Source organism: Rhea pennata, chromosome Z (genome assembly GCF_028389875.1).
Source record: "Rhea pennata isolate bPtePen1 chromosome Z, bPtePen1.pri, whole genome shotgun sequence".
NCBI lineage: Eukaryota > Metazoa > Chordata > Aves > Rheiformes > Rheidae > Rhea > Rhea pennata.
In genome coordinates this window covers 16,896,762-16,913,662 of record NC_084702.1, presented here as the reverse complement: position 1 = coordinate 16,913,662, position 16,901 = coordinate 16,896,762, and the positions used below count along the sequence as shown (strand labels likewise).

Here is a 16,901-nt window from a genome sequence, read left to right as displayed (position 1 = left end):
CCTTTAAGAGAAGATAGCTTAAATATTTCTCCCCAAAATACTAAACAACTACTAGATTTGACGTAAGTAGTAGTTTTCTTTTGCATAGTCCTATTTGCTTAACCACCAATTTTAAGATCAGCAATGAACATAAACTCTCCATCTGTACAAACTTTAATACTTTAGAATAACAAAACAAAAGAATGGCTTGGATAAATGACTTACCACTTCATCTTCGAATCCCCCAGCTAACACAAGTGAATAAGCTCCATCATTACTACGTCCATGGATTCCACCCACATGGGGCCTGTGAACACCTGCTTCGCTCACCTGGCAACAGAAAAAAACAGCTTCTAGATTTTTTCTTCCCAAAGAATCAGCCATCTTCAATCACTTTTTACCATCAACATTCTGCTTAAAAAAAAATGTATGAGATGTCTGTGTAAATAGTTAACATAAGACTACAATGACAGGTGAGAATTTTACATGTTTTTAATAAAGAAAAGCCCAAAATAAAACACCTAAGAAAATGGAAAGACGATACAGTGGCAACAACAGAAGATGTAAAGGTTTACTTTCTTCTTTGGGAAAAAATTCCAGTGTATCATCTTTTCACAGCTTGCTTCAAACTACCAAGTTTTAAAAAGCAAAAAACCAAAACAAAACAAAAAAAAAAACTCTAAGTTTTAAATTAAGTATTTTCTAGGTGGATGATACTAAACACAGTGTACCAGAACTAATGTTCCCAGCAGCAAAAACAATTAAGAGCCTTTCTGAGAGCGTCCTTCCTACCCGAACATTTTCTATTTTCCTGACGCTGCATCTCCAGCTATTGAACCTTTTCTCCCAGCCTACATTTTTGAGTAACCTCAGTAAAAGTTTATGTTCTTTTGCTATAGTCTTCTACTCTCATAATAATGTTACACATCAAATCAAAGACCCAGTTGGCAAGAAATGCTACCTCTGACAACATTCAAGAGCAGACACCTGTGCACAATGTGAAAACTATGCAAGGACACAGTGATACATCCTTGCGTAACTTCTCAGCTTCCAGTTGTCTGTGGTCAGGACTTCCTGAACTACTGTAAACTTTGAATTCACAGTATCTAAAAGTAGAATTCACAATATTACTGTATGTCATATGAACTAACGCTACTGTTCATTTTGAATCTGACACCTGATTGTTTTGCTTGATAATTCCTCTTTTTGCATCACAAAACTATGTATAGTTGTTTTCTAATTACTTTTTTCAACACTGTACATGATTTCGCGTATGATACAATCTCTGTTCCAAAATGAAAAGTCTTCTCAGTTAATTCTTGAAAGAAAAGTATTCCATTCCTTTAACCATCCTCGTTGTTCACAATCTTCTATTTCTCTTCTCCTTACTTTCTTAATAATTTTAACGTAATTTGCATTTTTGATCACTACTGAGCACTGAGAGGGCATATTTTCAGAATTATTAGGGGATTTCTTTCTTAAATAAGTGGTTGAGAGTCCATCACAATGTATGTAAATTTAGAATTGCACCTCCCATGTTTGCTATCCATTGCCACTTAGCACTCTCACTCAACTTTGTCAACTATTTGCTAGTTTTTCCAGATTGTTTACAAGTATGCTGAATAAGAACACCCTGCTATCATGCTCCCTTTCCTGCTCTATCAAATATCCTTTCATTCATTCCTACCTCCCTTCTTTCACTTTCAGGATTTGTGAATTAAATTAACATTTCTAGTAAGTGATTCACACCAGTGATGAACTTAGGTAAGTAATTCACATCAAAGATGCTCTACAGAGCAAATTCCATCTAGCGAAAAGAGTTTACATAATAAAAAAAGAAAGTGTAAGAAACCACTATCTCTAAAGTCTCATGGTGAGACAAATCCTTTTCTCATACAAAAGACAAAAATGAGAGAGAGTGAATGAAAAAAGGCATAATTTAGCTATCTATGTAAAAATCTTTTCAATCATTTTTTCCCAAAACATTTGAAGTATGAAATAGTTAATTTGTATCCAAAATTAAATAAATATACACAAATAGTAACTTGCTTTATGATATCTCTTCCTTATAAGCATTCTCAACTTTCTGACAAAAACAGCTAATTATGTTCTTTTTTGCTATTAGTACTAGAAATACCTGTAAAACTACGAACTTGTGTGTCACCAATGGAATTTCTAACAAAAAGGTAAACTTAACTTTTATCACTACTGAATCAGTAAGAATGAACCTTGATTTTGAAAATTTAAGTTCACTTAAGTAATTCTGAAAGCTTCCCTGATTTATGAGACTAGACTTAACATGGAAGCCAATAAAAAAGATTAAAAACAGATTAAAAGATTACAGATGCACTTTAAATTATTTGTTTTTATTCCCTTCACAAAAACGTTCATCAAAACCAGAGAAGTCAACAAAAAAACCATAGTTTTCCTCTCAGCCAAGTAGTTTTGTGTTGGTGTAATGAACACTGTAACTTTACAATAAAAAATTAATTTGGTCCATTATTTTCTAATGTCTGTATTGATGATAGTGTAGATGATAGAAACGTAGGTCAGAAAAGATCCAAAGAACTCGTATAGTTTCCAGCTGTCTCCTTCTGAGTTCCACCAAGAAGAGAAACTGAAAACTGTTGCTAACCAAAAGGCCTCTGTTAACCATTTCAGCCTTAAAACTTGCATGCCATTTCAAAGTCAGAATTCTTCAGTCAGTATTGGAAGACACTACCACAAGAGGAAAGTCTCTTGGCATGTGTACTCTTCTACAAATTGTGTACTAAAAATATCTGTTTTTCTAAGAATACAGTAGGTGATAAGAAGTTTAGAAAGAACATCAGTAGAGGATTTCAGTTTTTGCCATGCCCCTCCACAAACAGAAAAAAACCCTTATTTCTGTTTCTCTGGATATCATGGAAAATACTCCTCAACCGCACTCTTTTACATAACAGAATTAACGGATTTGTAAGATAAAGCAGCACCCATTTCCCTGACTAACCCCCCCCCAAACAACAATAAATAAATGATAAAACAAAGATTTGCGATATTAGCCAAGATAAGGGTGAGGATGTAAGGTTTCTATTTGTTGGACACATCAAAATCACATAAAATCAGTATTGGTACAAAAAGATGCTTGTCCCATTCTTTCTGCTTTGTTCTTTCCTGCCCCTCTGTACAACTGAAAAGTGAAGTGGATTGGGAAAAGTTAACTCCGAAAAAAGAATTATTTTTCTGTCACATTTGTTACTAATCTAGTTTACCGTAGAGTTTAAGAAAATGGGACAATGCAAGACAGAAAATGGGACAGTGCAGGAAGTAGAAAAGGTTGAACAGACTGCTACTTTCAGTAGTAGTACTGGTGAATGCTGGTTTGAGCCACTGATCAGCCTAAAATAAGATTCAGGTATCAGTTATGTATGACCAAAAAAATAATAGGCGGTGTACAGAGATACAATATAATCGTTTTGGAATCTACAGTCTACACCTCCTAAGGTGATTATCAGCTCACAGGAAGAAGACTTCGTAAGATATTTGACTCTATCACTAATTACTATCCCCTTTTGAATTTTAGCATGTGAGCATGCATCAGCATCCTAACCAGACAGACTTTCCCTTAAAAAGATAGTTCTAAACTTAAAAATACTTCTTCTTAAGTGGTACTGTAAAATCAGCATTCTTCATTTTTTCCTAGAATTAGCATCATTTCCAATATTATGATTACAATGTATTATTTTTTTACTTCTGGTAAAAAGGACAATTATCAATCCAAAATAATTTTTGTGCTCAACTCATACCTATTATTCTTTCTTACTTCAACTACAATTAATATTAGAAAAACATACCTGAACTCTGAATTTCCACGTCGTCCCAACAGGAACACCAGGTATAGGACCATAATGATTAGAAGGAACAATAGTGCATTCCTTAGTGCGACCAACACAGGCCATGCCCTGAAAACACAGCAGAGAGAATTAATTAGTTTTTAAAATATTCAAGGCTATTTGAAAAATCAGACGCATGTGCTAATAAATCTACTTATTACAAATGCATACTTAAAAATATATTAACAATAATGTTAATGAAGTAATGTGTACTTATGGGCATTTTGGGGGTTATTCTTTTTTTTGGTTTTACCTCTAGTCACCTTAACAATTCTTTAGCTGCTTTAAGTTTCAGTAGATTGTGGGCAGGATTCAACATTGTTTTATAGTCTGTACAATCCAGTACTGAATTTTGTGTGTGCATATAAAAGTATAATTACAGATGTAGCACATACATGAACAGTCAGAGTAACAGCTATTTCTAAAACACACTCTACCTTGCCCCAGTCTCTCTGGCTTTCAGTACTGGCAGATGGCATCTTTGCTTTCTTTTTACTCTGTTTGAGTTTTTCTCCAGCCTTTACAACTTCATTAGAATCATTTTTGCAGGAAGGACAATACCTAAAAAAAGGTTTTAGTAAATTCTCAATTACTTCATAATAATGGCAATACATTTCTTGTAGCCAAAATAGTGTCAATTTGTTCATCCTGACTATTTTCAAGCTAGCAAATATATACCAGTCTTAAGCAACTGAGGCCTCAAATTGAAAAAAAACCCTAACAAGAACAAATACTCAAATACTGTCAGCTTCTAAAACAGGGCATTTCAACGTTCTTTTGAAGGTAGAGTGTTAGAGGCAAAACATTTCACTATTCTTTCTCACGTGATCTGAGTGGTCCCCACGTTTCCAGTATTCCCTTTTCATTCTGTCCTCTTTTGTTCAGATCATGTGAGGGAAAAGATAACTGACATTAGCGTGCTGCTAAAAAAGGCTCATGGCTTTTTTCTACATTCTGCCCACTCTACCCTGATTTTCTTCTACCGCACCAAATACCACTCCAGACAGCTGAATGTGGATCAGAGCCAAGGCATCCTGGAACAGGTGTGCATGCACAAATACACACGCGTGCACAACACCTCACCACACCTAAGACAGGTGGAATGATATTCAATACAGAACAAACAGCAAAGGCGCTTCCAAGCTCCACTTTGACATAGTCCTTTGGACTGTGCAGCACTGGGGGGACTCATTCCAGCTAACACAAAGATACCATCATAGGAGAGTGAGAGACACCAGTACACAGTGACGACAGCAGAGGGAGAAAGAGAGCACACTGGTCCTTTTATTGCTTCTAACAGCATTTTTATCCTGCTCCAGGAATGGCAATGCAAAGGCAACTGCCCTTGTTTCTGGCTCCTGTGGACTGAGCTTGGCCCATACGCCAATGGTGGAAGTCTGATCTAGAGTAACATTGATAATACATTTAGATTACTACTACTACTACTACTAGCACTACAGTTTTGGATTTATTAGTTCACTGCTGTATTTGGATGTGAATAAAAGAATCAAAGGGGAATAAGTCACTGTGGAACAGATTTCACAATGATTGCCTGTGTATGAGTTTTCATGCCTCCATAAAGAAGGGAGCTCCCTCAAACCATGTTCTTATATGCAAGCTACCATTAATTTTGAAATGGATCCTTATTGCAGAAGTCAGTTTGCAACTCAGCTCAAGACCTGGATCTCTGTACTCTCAAAATACTTGACATAACTTTTTATTTAAAAAGTAATATTAAAGTATTCTAAAAATTGAAAGAAAACAGACTAAACAACCATTTTTGGATTGTGCCTATTCAGTTGAAAGGTAAAGAGACCTATGCCATTTTGAATGGCAAACAGAGATACCAAAGTGCACATGGACAACACAAATAGTCCAGTTACAGTTGCATAGCTGACTTTTCTTCAGATGACACGGGTACTTGCACGTTCATACTCTAAACAGAAATATCCCCTTACTCTTTAGCACATTCACAGATAACCCTACAATAAAACACAGATTACTCAGGTGAACAGGTTTTTCTGCTTCTCTAAATGTATGGTTTCCTCATGTCTTCATAAAAGGTATAGCATGGAAATTTAAGTGACCATTCAGTTCAGTAGGTATCTCCAATACTGAAGGATGTCAGGTGTCCTGCTCTCCACAGGCAATTCTATCTAGAAGTTTCATAACAAATTTTAATCTATCTTACCCATTTAAGGTAGTCTCTGTACACAAATCAGGTATCAGATGTCATGCTGTTAGACTACAATGGCCTCAGTGAATGAAAGGAAATGTGCTCATCTTACTGCTAGCAAGCTAGCGTAAAACAATCTCAGCCAAAGCGTGAGACAGATGGCATAATTCCTCTCAGATTGAGATGGACTCAATCCATCTTCTAGTGAGAGTCCTGCAAACCTACTTGGAGAAGTTAATGAGAAAAAAAATCTAAGATCAGAGGATGAGGAACTAAGTTAGAAGCTTACATAGGAGTCTCTACTGATAAAACGTCTAGTTCCATTATTAGATGATAGCTCTTTAAAACACTGGATGAGGAGAACTTAGAATTTTCCCTGAGAATATTAAGAGGCCTAATAAAGTCTCCTCTTTTACAAGATAAGCCTCCATGTCAGGACTTGGTTAAAACAAAAATAAGAAGTGTAGCTCAAAGCTCAAATTTCAAGGCCTGCCTCATGACGACAAGTGCCAGAAATTTACAGACAACAACAGTATCAAAGATTTCAAAATGCCTTCTCCAGTGAATGCTGGCATCAAGAGGTCATCTTCTAAAATGAACAAGATATGGTTTAAGTTATTTTGTGTTTCTGCAAGTGTGCCAGAGTCAGTCTAATGCAAGCTGGCACAACAGATAGCAGATATAAAGCATGGTTCTAGACATGACTTTTTCAAAATCACGTGTCCTGCATTTTGGCTAAGGCACACAACCTGAGCAGCAAAAGATGGCTGCAGTATGTATACAAACGACATTAACCTAATTTCACAGTAAACTGACTTCTTTGAGTTACACATAAGGAGAGCACTGCTGCTAATTAAAAAAAAAATAACTAATTCATGGACAGTTATGAAACAGGTTTACATAAAATTATCTGAGGGTAAATTTTAGCTACAGTGAAATTATTACAAAACTCCAAATAGTATCAATAGGAATGGATTTCATTATGTCAACAGAGGTCTTAAGCCTATTAAGACAATGAAGTTATATTTATAAAAAAGGAATGAGAAATAATACAAGATATCGAAATTAACTAACACTTTAAGACTTTGTGTATAACATTACAATTGTCTGAAAAAGACTATTCAATGGTTAAGTAAAAACAAGGAACATGACATAATGTAAACTCACAAGAAGGCAAATATAACTTTGAAATTTCCTGCTTCATGATTGGAAAATAAGTTACCTTACTATTTTTAAAGTCAGATCGTACAGAATTTTAAATACAGCTTAGCATATAGAGTAACTTTATCTCCACAAAAGTATCCTAACAACATTTCCGAAACTGCAGACCTGGCCCCTTCAGAGAATCTTCCAAGTTTTATAGTAAAAAAAGAACATGAAAACTTTTCACTTCTAAAACAAACAGGATCTGTCAAGATACTAAAAGACCAGACTGTGCCCTGTCCTTTTGCTACTATACCAAGAAAAACGGAGAACACAGACCTGATTTTTCTGTTAGAAGACAATGCATTGCTCAGTATAACTGCAGTCCTTTTACATACTACTAAGCACTGAGATTGCACAGGGCTGGCAATTAAAATTAATGTTAAAATTAACAAGAGCTAGTCAGGAGCTAGTTCTGTAACTCTACATCTCTCACCTACTGATTTCATGTATAGTTCCAGCTATCTGCTTACATGAATATATCTTGAAGGTCACACAGTAATGTAGCAGATAAAATGAAGTTAAATAGCTTGACAATTTTTTCAGGGTATTTAATTTTTATCACTCAGATTTCTACAACTTGTGGAATTTCATAATCTTTTGGCCAGAAATGTTGGTTGTAGAGTCTAAATATGTACTTAAACCACAATGACAAGACCGTGTTGTTGATCAGCTCTATTTTTATTTGGGACTCTACAGAACACTAAGGCTTTTTCCTCTATGGCTGAAAACAGTCCTGGAGATGTATGTAATGCAGTTATGGTTACATTATTGGAAGAGTCTAGGGAGACATCAGTAATAATTACAACACTGAAAAGAGACGTATTCTTCAAACTTTCTCTGCAGGTCTCTGAGATGTAAGTAGGGTAACTCAAAATAACATCTCAAAAGAAGCTCCTGAAAAAGAACAGGTGTCAGTGAGATTAGAGTATCAATGTCTGATCTGGAAAATTACCTGAAGCATCCAACAGTCCAAGATAATCCTAGCATAAAACAATCAACATTAGAGAGATCTCAGTATCACTATCCCCGATGCCTAACCTGTCATACATTTGGGGATACAGAAGAAACTAGACAGAATAAAGTTTTTCTTGGAGTAGAACAAAGGACTTGGAGGTGGGCATTGTTTCGAGGCATGTGTTTTTTTTATTAGATTATAAACAGACTTTATGACTGTGGCAGTACCGGTTTAAAGCTGTTGTTTTTGTGAATAAGAGGCAACTGAAGAAGAATTAATGGACTGAACAGATGCGTACTTTCAGAGGACAGATGTAAATAGTATTTGGCCTAACTGAATACTCTAAATGACAGAAGTCAAAAAAGAACTCGCCCATAACTTCCAAAGATCAAGCGCATTCAAGTAAGAATATTGTTTAAGGACTACAATCAACAATAAAGTACTTCAATGTTGAGAATATTTTCCAACATATGATTTCAACTCGTTGATGTTAACAATTAGTACGAAGCAAGAAGATGTCATGCAGAGAAGACCAACCTGACCAGACAGCAGAAAACCTTGGGAAACCAGGATTTATGTGTTGCCTAATAAATACTGCTGAATAAACACTGTAATTATTTCATGTAATCAAGAAATGGAAGGCACACAGACAATATTCAAATAAATGTTGTATTTAGTCCCAGTGGGCCATACATATTTCCGGTTGGTACCGAAATACTTTCTAGACAGTGTTTCAAGTCAGTAATTCCAAAGACAGGAAATGAAATTCTTCTCAATTCAGAATCCAATTATCAATTGGCAACAAAAGTATCTTGAAGCTAAATGTACAATGGGAATCGCCTACCAATCTTAATATCCTCTATTGCTAAATCACATCCTGGCATAAACAGAGGCGGAGTTTGCAAAAACTGCAGCATCTCAGTAAATAAGCAGAGCATTAGGTACTGGCCAACAAACAAATGTACTTTATATGTGGCAGCCACTGTGGTACATTAGGCTGAGTTATTTATTCCCAGAAAATGTTAAAATTTCCAAAGCACTTAAACTAAATTAGTATTTTTATTTGAAGTGTACAGTTCCATAAAATTAATTAAAAGTCCAAAGAGATTCCATAAACTGTATCCAGAGGCATCTTAAATATCTACTGATACAATGTAATCAAAAGCTTTAAAATAAAATTCTATTTATTATTTGCTTATAGAGGATTAGCATCTGATATATATTATAGACCAGCTACAAATACAAGTAGTGTAAGCTGCAGATAAAGGTGAAACATGGCACTCAGCCAAAGATCAGCTTAATGAACTGCTAGGGGCTCCATGTAGATTCATTCCAAAATAAAGTTATCTTAATATAACAATGCCCATTAGCTCGACTTTGCTGATCACTGACTACAGGGCACTAGAAACTGAAAACAGTAAGGTGGCAGTCCTCTTGCAGCAGAAGAAATTAATTGAGTAGAGGCAACCAGAAAATAAGGAATGACATAGGGGCAGAGGTTGAAGGGGAAAAGGAGGAGAAAAAAAAATTTGTTCAAGCAATAAAGCTTGAACAAAAATTAAAAGGCTGGGCAAAAATCACTGAAGGTAAATATAAATCACATCAGGTAATGTCACAGGAGATCATAAAATGAACCTACTTTTTTTTGAAACTGTATATAATGAAACTCAATATCCTGATTCTTACTACAAGCAGTTTACGAATGGTTTTCAGAAGTTACCTTAACAAAAAATGTGAATTTTTAAATAAAGTGGAAGGGTCAAAAACACACCAGAATTACAAAATTCTTCAGTGCTGACTCTCTCTAGCAAATAACAAAGGAGGTACCTTGTGTAGAATGACAATATAGATAAGTAAATCATCCTTGTATATTTACCAGTCCTCATCTTCTGGTATCTTGCTTAAGGGAGGGTTCAGGCAGTATATATGATAAGCCATATTACATTCATCACACAGGAGCTGCATGTGAGCATCCTGTTTTCCACCACACAAATAACAAGAGCAAAAACGGCATTCCTTATCTGGATCAGCCCTACAGTGCTTGCATTCAGGGCCACTCTTTCCTGTCAATAACAAAGAAAAAAGTCAAATGTCATATTTTAGGAAAATGCATATTAACATGAAACAATTCTTTCTACTTACGAACACCGCTGTCTTGAAATTTTTTCTTTAGTTTTTTTCAGTACAATAAAATATTTGGCTAACTAGACTAATGGGATTTCTTCTTCTTCTTCCACAGAAATGAAAATGACCAATCAGCAGATTCACTGACTTCTCCCCTCTCCTGCAACACCCCACCTGCACATTCTTCTCGTCTTCTTAAACACAGTTATGAAGAAATGCTAATTCAGAAATGGATAAAAGTACAATGAAGATCTAATTACAATTTGGAACAACACTCTTCCCCCCTTGTTTAAAGTGGATAGAAGAATTAATAGTCTAAGACCATACACCACCTCAGATCACCAGTTGTTTCCCAGCAGAAGTTTTGGTTAGACACAAAGAAATGCTGAATTTCTGTTTCTGCATATTTGAACTAGTTAAGTCCCTTCCACTCCCCAAAGAAACCCACTCCCACTGGCTCCTCAGCTAATTAAAAAAAAAAACAAAAAAAAAAAACTTTTACAGATGAGGAAAAACATTCCACAGGCAGAATGTTCTAGGAGGTACAGAAGAGGAGGGTGAAGAAACATTGCTTATATATAGCGGAGAACATTTACAGAGAAAATGCCTGAAGCAATTGGAAGTTCCAAAGTAGTGAGAGAAGGCTGAAGAAAAGATCTTGATCACAGGTCAAAGAACTTAGACACCAGAAGGAAACAACTTTGATCTATGTATTCCTTATGAAAATCACCTAGAAAGGTCATAGCAGTGAATCTGAGCCTGAACTAGACAATATGATAATTATTGTATTATCCAAACTGCTCTGAAAATAGCATTCTACCTGAAAGAAGTTAGTTTTGAATCAGAAAACAAGGAGGACCAGAAAACCTATTTTAGAGTTTGGAATTGGAAGTAAGAAGCTGAAGGATCAAAATGCTATAGTAATAGTGGAGAAATTAGTAACATAGATTTTCTTAAAGTTTGGGATATGGGAAAAAGGAAAAGGTAATTACATAACTTTCCTCAGCCTGACTAGCAAGTTTACAGCTTCATTTCTTGGCTTTCTGCACCTACTACAATATTCAATTATCTTACTCATTTGGATGGACAAACCTTTTCTCTGAAGATTTTTGATTAGATAATGCAAGCCAGAGTAGAGATCTCTTTTATGAGTTAGTTCTTGAATAGAAGAAGATAAGATGGCTTCCTGGTGATTCCAGAAGAGTTTTGAGTACCTTTTTATTTTTTTTAATGTTTCCTAAGTGTATGGAGCAGGAAAGGAATGACTTAAGGGTTTGGGAAAATCCCTGCCTCTTACTGCTAGGGAAAAAAACATGTTCTCCCAGTTGAAAAGACTTTACAGAAAATTGAATCCATACAGAGTAACTGTTTAAGAATATCTCAGTCCTCAAAGTCTTTTAAGAAAGGAGGACTACATAGCCAAGTATTGTGCTTTATCTACAATCCCTCTGTGTGATTCTGAGCAGCATTCTGTCTTCACAAATGGAAGAGATGCTAGAACACTGAGGTTTGCTAACTTTTATTTAAAACAAAAAAAACATAAAAGCAGAAAAACATACAAGAAGAACTACTTAAGAGAGAAAATTAGCAGCTACAGTTAGAAGGTCTGGTGGTAGAAAGTCTGGTGAGATGCGCTGACCTAAAAACTGTAAGAGAAATGTCTAATGCCACCAGCATTAACTGTTTAATGAAGCCTCAATGGCAGAAGACACACTTAAAAGAAAGGAAAAATCTTTCAGTATAGTGTGCCTAATGAAGCCTAGCCTAGATTTTTCTGCATGCTGTGTATGAGAATGGAAGTGATCTGTTTGTCTGAGACTTCTCTTCAAGGTTTCATTGGAAAAGAAAGGAAACAGCTGAAGACAAATTTGTACATGGCTGTTTCTGTGGTATTTCCAGCACAGCTGGGAAAAACTCACTAACTTGTCCAGAGTGTCAACATCAATTCAAGTAAAATCAGACTAAAGCTGGTCTCCCATTTGAAAAATTTTAAAATTGATGATGGAGCCCTCCCTCAAGAAACTCAACTGTCTACCTCATTAGATGATCAGTAGCCAAAAAGATATTGCGTATTTTTCTGTATATATCTTATCTCTGCTGGTTGTCTAGGCCTATGTGATTTGTTTTCTGTTATAAAACCAGATTCTCAGGGTAAAGATTAGTAATAAACTCTTTTGGGACTTTATTCTATATACAAACATAATACAATCTATCAGGTTCATAACATGATTTGAATTTTTCCAATTTCTGCTTTGAACTGTTTTAGTTAACCCAAATGCCCTGATTTTATCTGTACCATTTGTCAGAGACGAGTCTGCTCATGCCTACCAACACTGTAGAGTTTAGTTGCCTATATTATTTCATATTCTCTTCTTTTGCTGGAAGTTATATCATGTTTTTAGTATAAATATTGATTCCAATTTGTTACAGTAACATAAGTTGATAACTCATCGTTATTTCTGTTTTGCATAAAACTTTTGCCATGTACTTTTGGGTATGTAGGTTCTTAATTTCTTAACCTTTAATCTCTATTCTTTTTCTGGGCTGTAGAATTTCAATTAAATAATTTCAAAATAATTATCTTACTCTTAAATGTAACAGCTAAACAAATAATTACAACTCATGCCCATTTTAGCTAATTTAAGCACATGAAAACTAGTTAAGATATTCTTTTAGCAATCTCAGAAAAGTAAATCATAAATAATAAAAAATGCTTAAAATTCATTTATAGAAATTTACATTTTTACTTTTAAAAATACTATGGCAAATGGTGTTTGCTGCTTCAAAAAACAGCCATTACTTAGATGAGTGCAAATAAACTGTAAGTACATTATGTCTTCTGCACTGACAGTGAAACAAAAAGTTTCTGAAACACCCTGTCCTCAGATTATAACAGAAGCCTAAATTATGGTAAATCTGCTTGATTTTTTAATTCAGTAATATTTATTAATAGTACTGCAGCTCAACCTCTTTGTGTTTCCATCATAAAAATCATCTTATTACAAAACATCTAATTTTAATATATTGTTAAACTTCGGATATAATGTCACCCTACTTTTTAGATATGCTATCATCAACCTCTTCCTGTGTTGCGGGGGGGGTATGATGAGAAGGAATGGTGCCTTAAAGGGCCAATCTAAACATTAAGTATCTGCTTTTTGATAGCACTAGCAGCTTTGGTCTGAAGTTCTGTATCTTTTTTCATTCTCAGATAATGAGAGGGTTAAAGTGCAGCATTACAGACTAAAGAAGTCTTAAGAAACACATCAATTGTAATAGTAGTTTTGGTGATCTGAAAACCAGCCTAGAAACTCAGCTGAGGTTGTTATCAGCTGTACGTTGTTTCCCTTATCAGAACCAATAGCATTAAAATGCTATCTAAATATGTCATGTAGTAAAGTCATCTTACAATAAAAATACTTTTGAAGCTGAAATCTAGTAAGGGTTCTAAATCTAGTGAGGGTTCTATGTTATTGCTTTCCTGAACACATAAAACAGTTATTAAATTATTATTTCTACATGCTGATCCTCATGCTTTTTAAAGAAATACCATTCAAATATTTAATTTATGCTCCTATTCATATAATAAAAATGCATACTTTTGAAATCTCCATCCCCAAATGTCAACGGATAAGCTCCTGGCTTTTCAATCTTGTACATTTCCTCTATAAAAAGGATTTTACAGTCATTTATTGTGTCTTCTGGGCCTCTGAAAAATAAAAAAAACCAACACATTCAACTTTGTTTCTCAGACCTAGCTTCTGTAATTGAGCAACTATACGCAATGGGATATATCCAACCAACATCTCAGCTTTTGTTATCATTGATAGATAAAATACTTATTTCAATTCACACACACAATTCAGTAAAGTGCTGTAACTTCTAAAAATATAAAATATATATATAAAATATATACTTTACACTGGCATACAATGAACAGTTACCTCATTACACTCAGATTACCTGGCTGCCATGTCAAAGACTGCAACTGATATGTCCTTATTGACAGCATCCCATAACACCGTAATTCCACTTCTAAAACCTCGAATAGTTTTGTTGGCTGTACATAGCAAATCAAATAAACATAAAACTCACCTGGTTACATCATTTCAAACATTAACTATTTGTACTGACATTATTACAAAAGCAGACAGTTAATAACAAACCAGAATCGTAACTTATAAATGACAGAATAATAGACACTACTTGGAACCTTCAGAGCAAGAAAAGCAATAGCAGAAATTATTGTCAACTCTTCAACAACAAAAAGCCCTTCAGAAGCCTTTCTTTGACTACTAAAATGTTTAGGGAAACTAAAATACAATCTTGCAAGGACATGTACAATACTTGATTTAATATACTATGAATCCTGTTAATACCAGTTTTTAGTGCGAAATCCATTCTCCAGGTCTCAGCAATAAATCCATAATCAAAGTACACCAATGCTAAAGTCTTCTTCAGAAGGAATGGGTAACATCAAACACACAGTAAAGGTTTTCACCTCCTCTACTGTCTCTCTGCACTTACTAAAGTTCTAATCCAAATGCAATCAACGGTACCTAGGAAGCAAATGCCATAAAAACACAAGTAGTTTCAAAATGCTCTGTTTTCCTCCTTCCTCAGTATGATACTGTGCCTTCTCCATCTGCATTTTCTCTTTCTATTTTCAACTTAATATCTAATCCAAAACCAAGTAAGAACTTTCAGTATGACCTATATTGGAAATATTTAATACTGAACATAGCTTCATTAATATCTCAGAGCCATGTGTGTTATTACAGATTTCAGGATTGAGCGGTCTGACAAAAGAAAAACTAATTTACTTACAAAAGAGCTTTATTTTTTGCAGAGAGTGAGACCTAGCCATTAAAAAAATGGAAAAAGCTATGAACGAGATTTGGGTCTACTGAACTCTCTTTTCAAAATTTCTTTCAACTCAAACGCACACCTGTTTTGGTTCAAGCAAATACTCTGAAATCTGAAACTATACAAGCAACTAAAGGAACACAGATTATAAATACTGTAGCTTTGATTATTAAAATGTAATATTCTATCAAGCCTGTGATGTTTGTAGTGAAAATGTCCAATGAACATCCTGCAACACAAGAAATAAAACAGATTTTTTTTTCATTTTTCCCATACAAAGATATTGGATATGCTGGACATAAAAGAAAAGAAGCAGCACACAGTCAGTCTAATTCCAGGCTAGAAGATAGTAACACTAAATAGTTTTCTGAGGATTTATTGTGAATGGAAAAACAAATTACTATATTGCTTACTGTTCAGTACTTGAGGAATGCTGTGTAAGGTTCTGCCAAATCTAAAGTGCAGCAGTACCATTACAAGTATCTCTTTGGAACAAAACATAAATCATGAAAATGAGTAACTGCAAAGTAATGGCTAATATAATGGTTAAAAATAATGGTTAAACATTGCCAAATTGGAGATAATTTTCCAGGTGAAGACCATTAAAAAAAAAAGTTATGCTTCTTTCATGTATTTAGAGTATACACAGGCCAGAAAATATGTAGGAAGAAGGCGAACAATTAGGGCTTCTTAGCTTTATTTGTAGGAAAAAATCACAGAGAAGACTCCAGAATCCTTTTAAAGACAGTCAGCCAGATGTTGTACCTTTATTAAAAGCTCATGACTGCATACCTAAATCAAACTACAGAAAGGTAGGGAACAAGATATTAGTCCCTAGTAAATAATTGCAGTAACAGAAAAGTTTCAGAACAGCTGACTGTCATCTGGGATCTGTGACTGAATATGATCAGATTCACAGGTCTAAATGAGTCGGGAAACTTTTTTACTATTACTAAAAGAAATGTGGGAAATAAATACATGGATATAGTTTGCTCACAAAAGAATGTGTGTTGTATTCATTCACATAAATCTCATTATTATCTCTGCCCTAATATTACCATTGCCTAAGAACTGTTTTACTATCAAAGTAAATACTAGGCCTTCCTGTCCTTGTAAATCTCAAGTAAAGTTTGAGAAGGCTTTGATGCTGTCTTGATTCACTCTGACTGCCTTTTATGTGTATGAACAGCTATTCACTTCAGCATGTATACTTTCACCCCTTTCTTCCTCTCTGCTTCATCTTTTGGAGGGAAATAATGTGCCATTGTTGGTCAGATAAATAAAAAGTAGACACTGGCAAATTTTGAAAATTTGGTATATTAAAGAGAACAAACAAATGTTGTATAAATGTATCAATCAAAAATATAGACTGAGAACAGTTCAATTTCCTGACCAAAAAAGCCATATATTAAGATGATTGTCTTTTGTACACTGGGGGCATTCTATAAAGCAGTTCTGTACATTGGGGAAAACAGGCCTGAGATCTATTCAAGTTTCTATACAGTGCAGTGACACACAGAAGGTCTGATTTTCTGCAACTCTGTCTGAATAAAACTGCATGGTCCAACATTAGAACTTTAGACACTAGATTCTGAAATACAAAATATATCTGTGACAACATAAAATTATAGATACACTTTCTGACTGCAAATAGCTATGGCACTTAATTTCTTCCAGCTGTCTTTTACCATGTTTGCTGCTATACTAGAATAATGCGCCCTAG

At 34.8% G+C, this 16,901-nt stretch overlaps 1 protein-coding gene across 2 annotated transcripts in view; it reads right to left on the bottom strand.

Annotated features, from left to right (window-relative positions):
- Window positions 1-16,901, bottom strand: part of UHRF2 (ubiquitin like with PHD and ring finger domains 2) — a 94,286-nt gene that overhangs the window by 18,565 nt on the left and 58,820 nt on the right. For both annotated transcript variants that reach the window (XM_062599480.1, XM_062599481.1), the window contains exons 5-9: window positions 13,912-14,021; window positions 10,065-10,251; window positions 4,289-4,412; window positions 3,813-3,920; window positions 205-309 (exon numbers count right to left, since the gene is read on the bottom strand). In XM_062599480.1, the coding sequence (XP_062455464.1) occupies window positions 205-309; window positions 3,813-3,920; window positions 4,289-4,412; window positions 10,065-10,251; window positions 13,912-14,021 (634 nt within the window). The remainder of the gene's footprint in view (window positions 1-204; window positions 310-3,812; window positions 3,921-4,288; window positions 4,413-10,064; window positions 10,252-13,911; window positions 14,022-16,901) is intronic.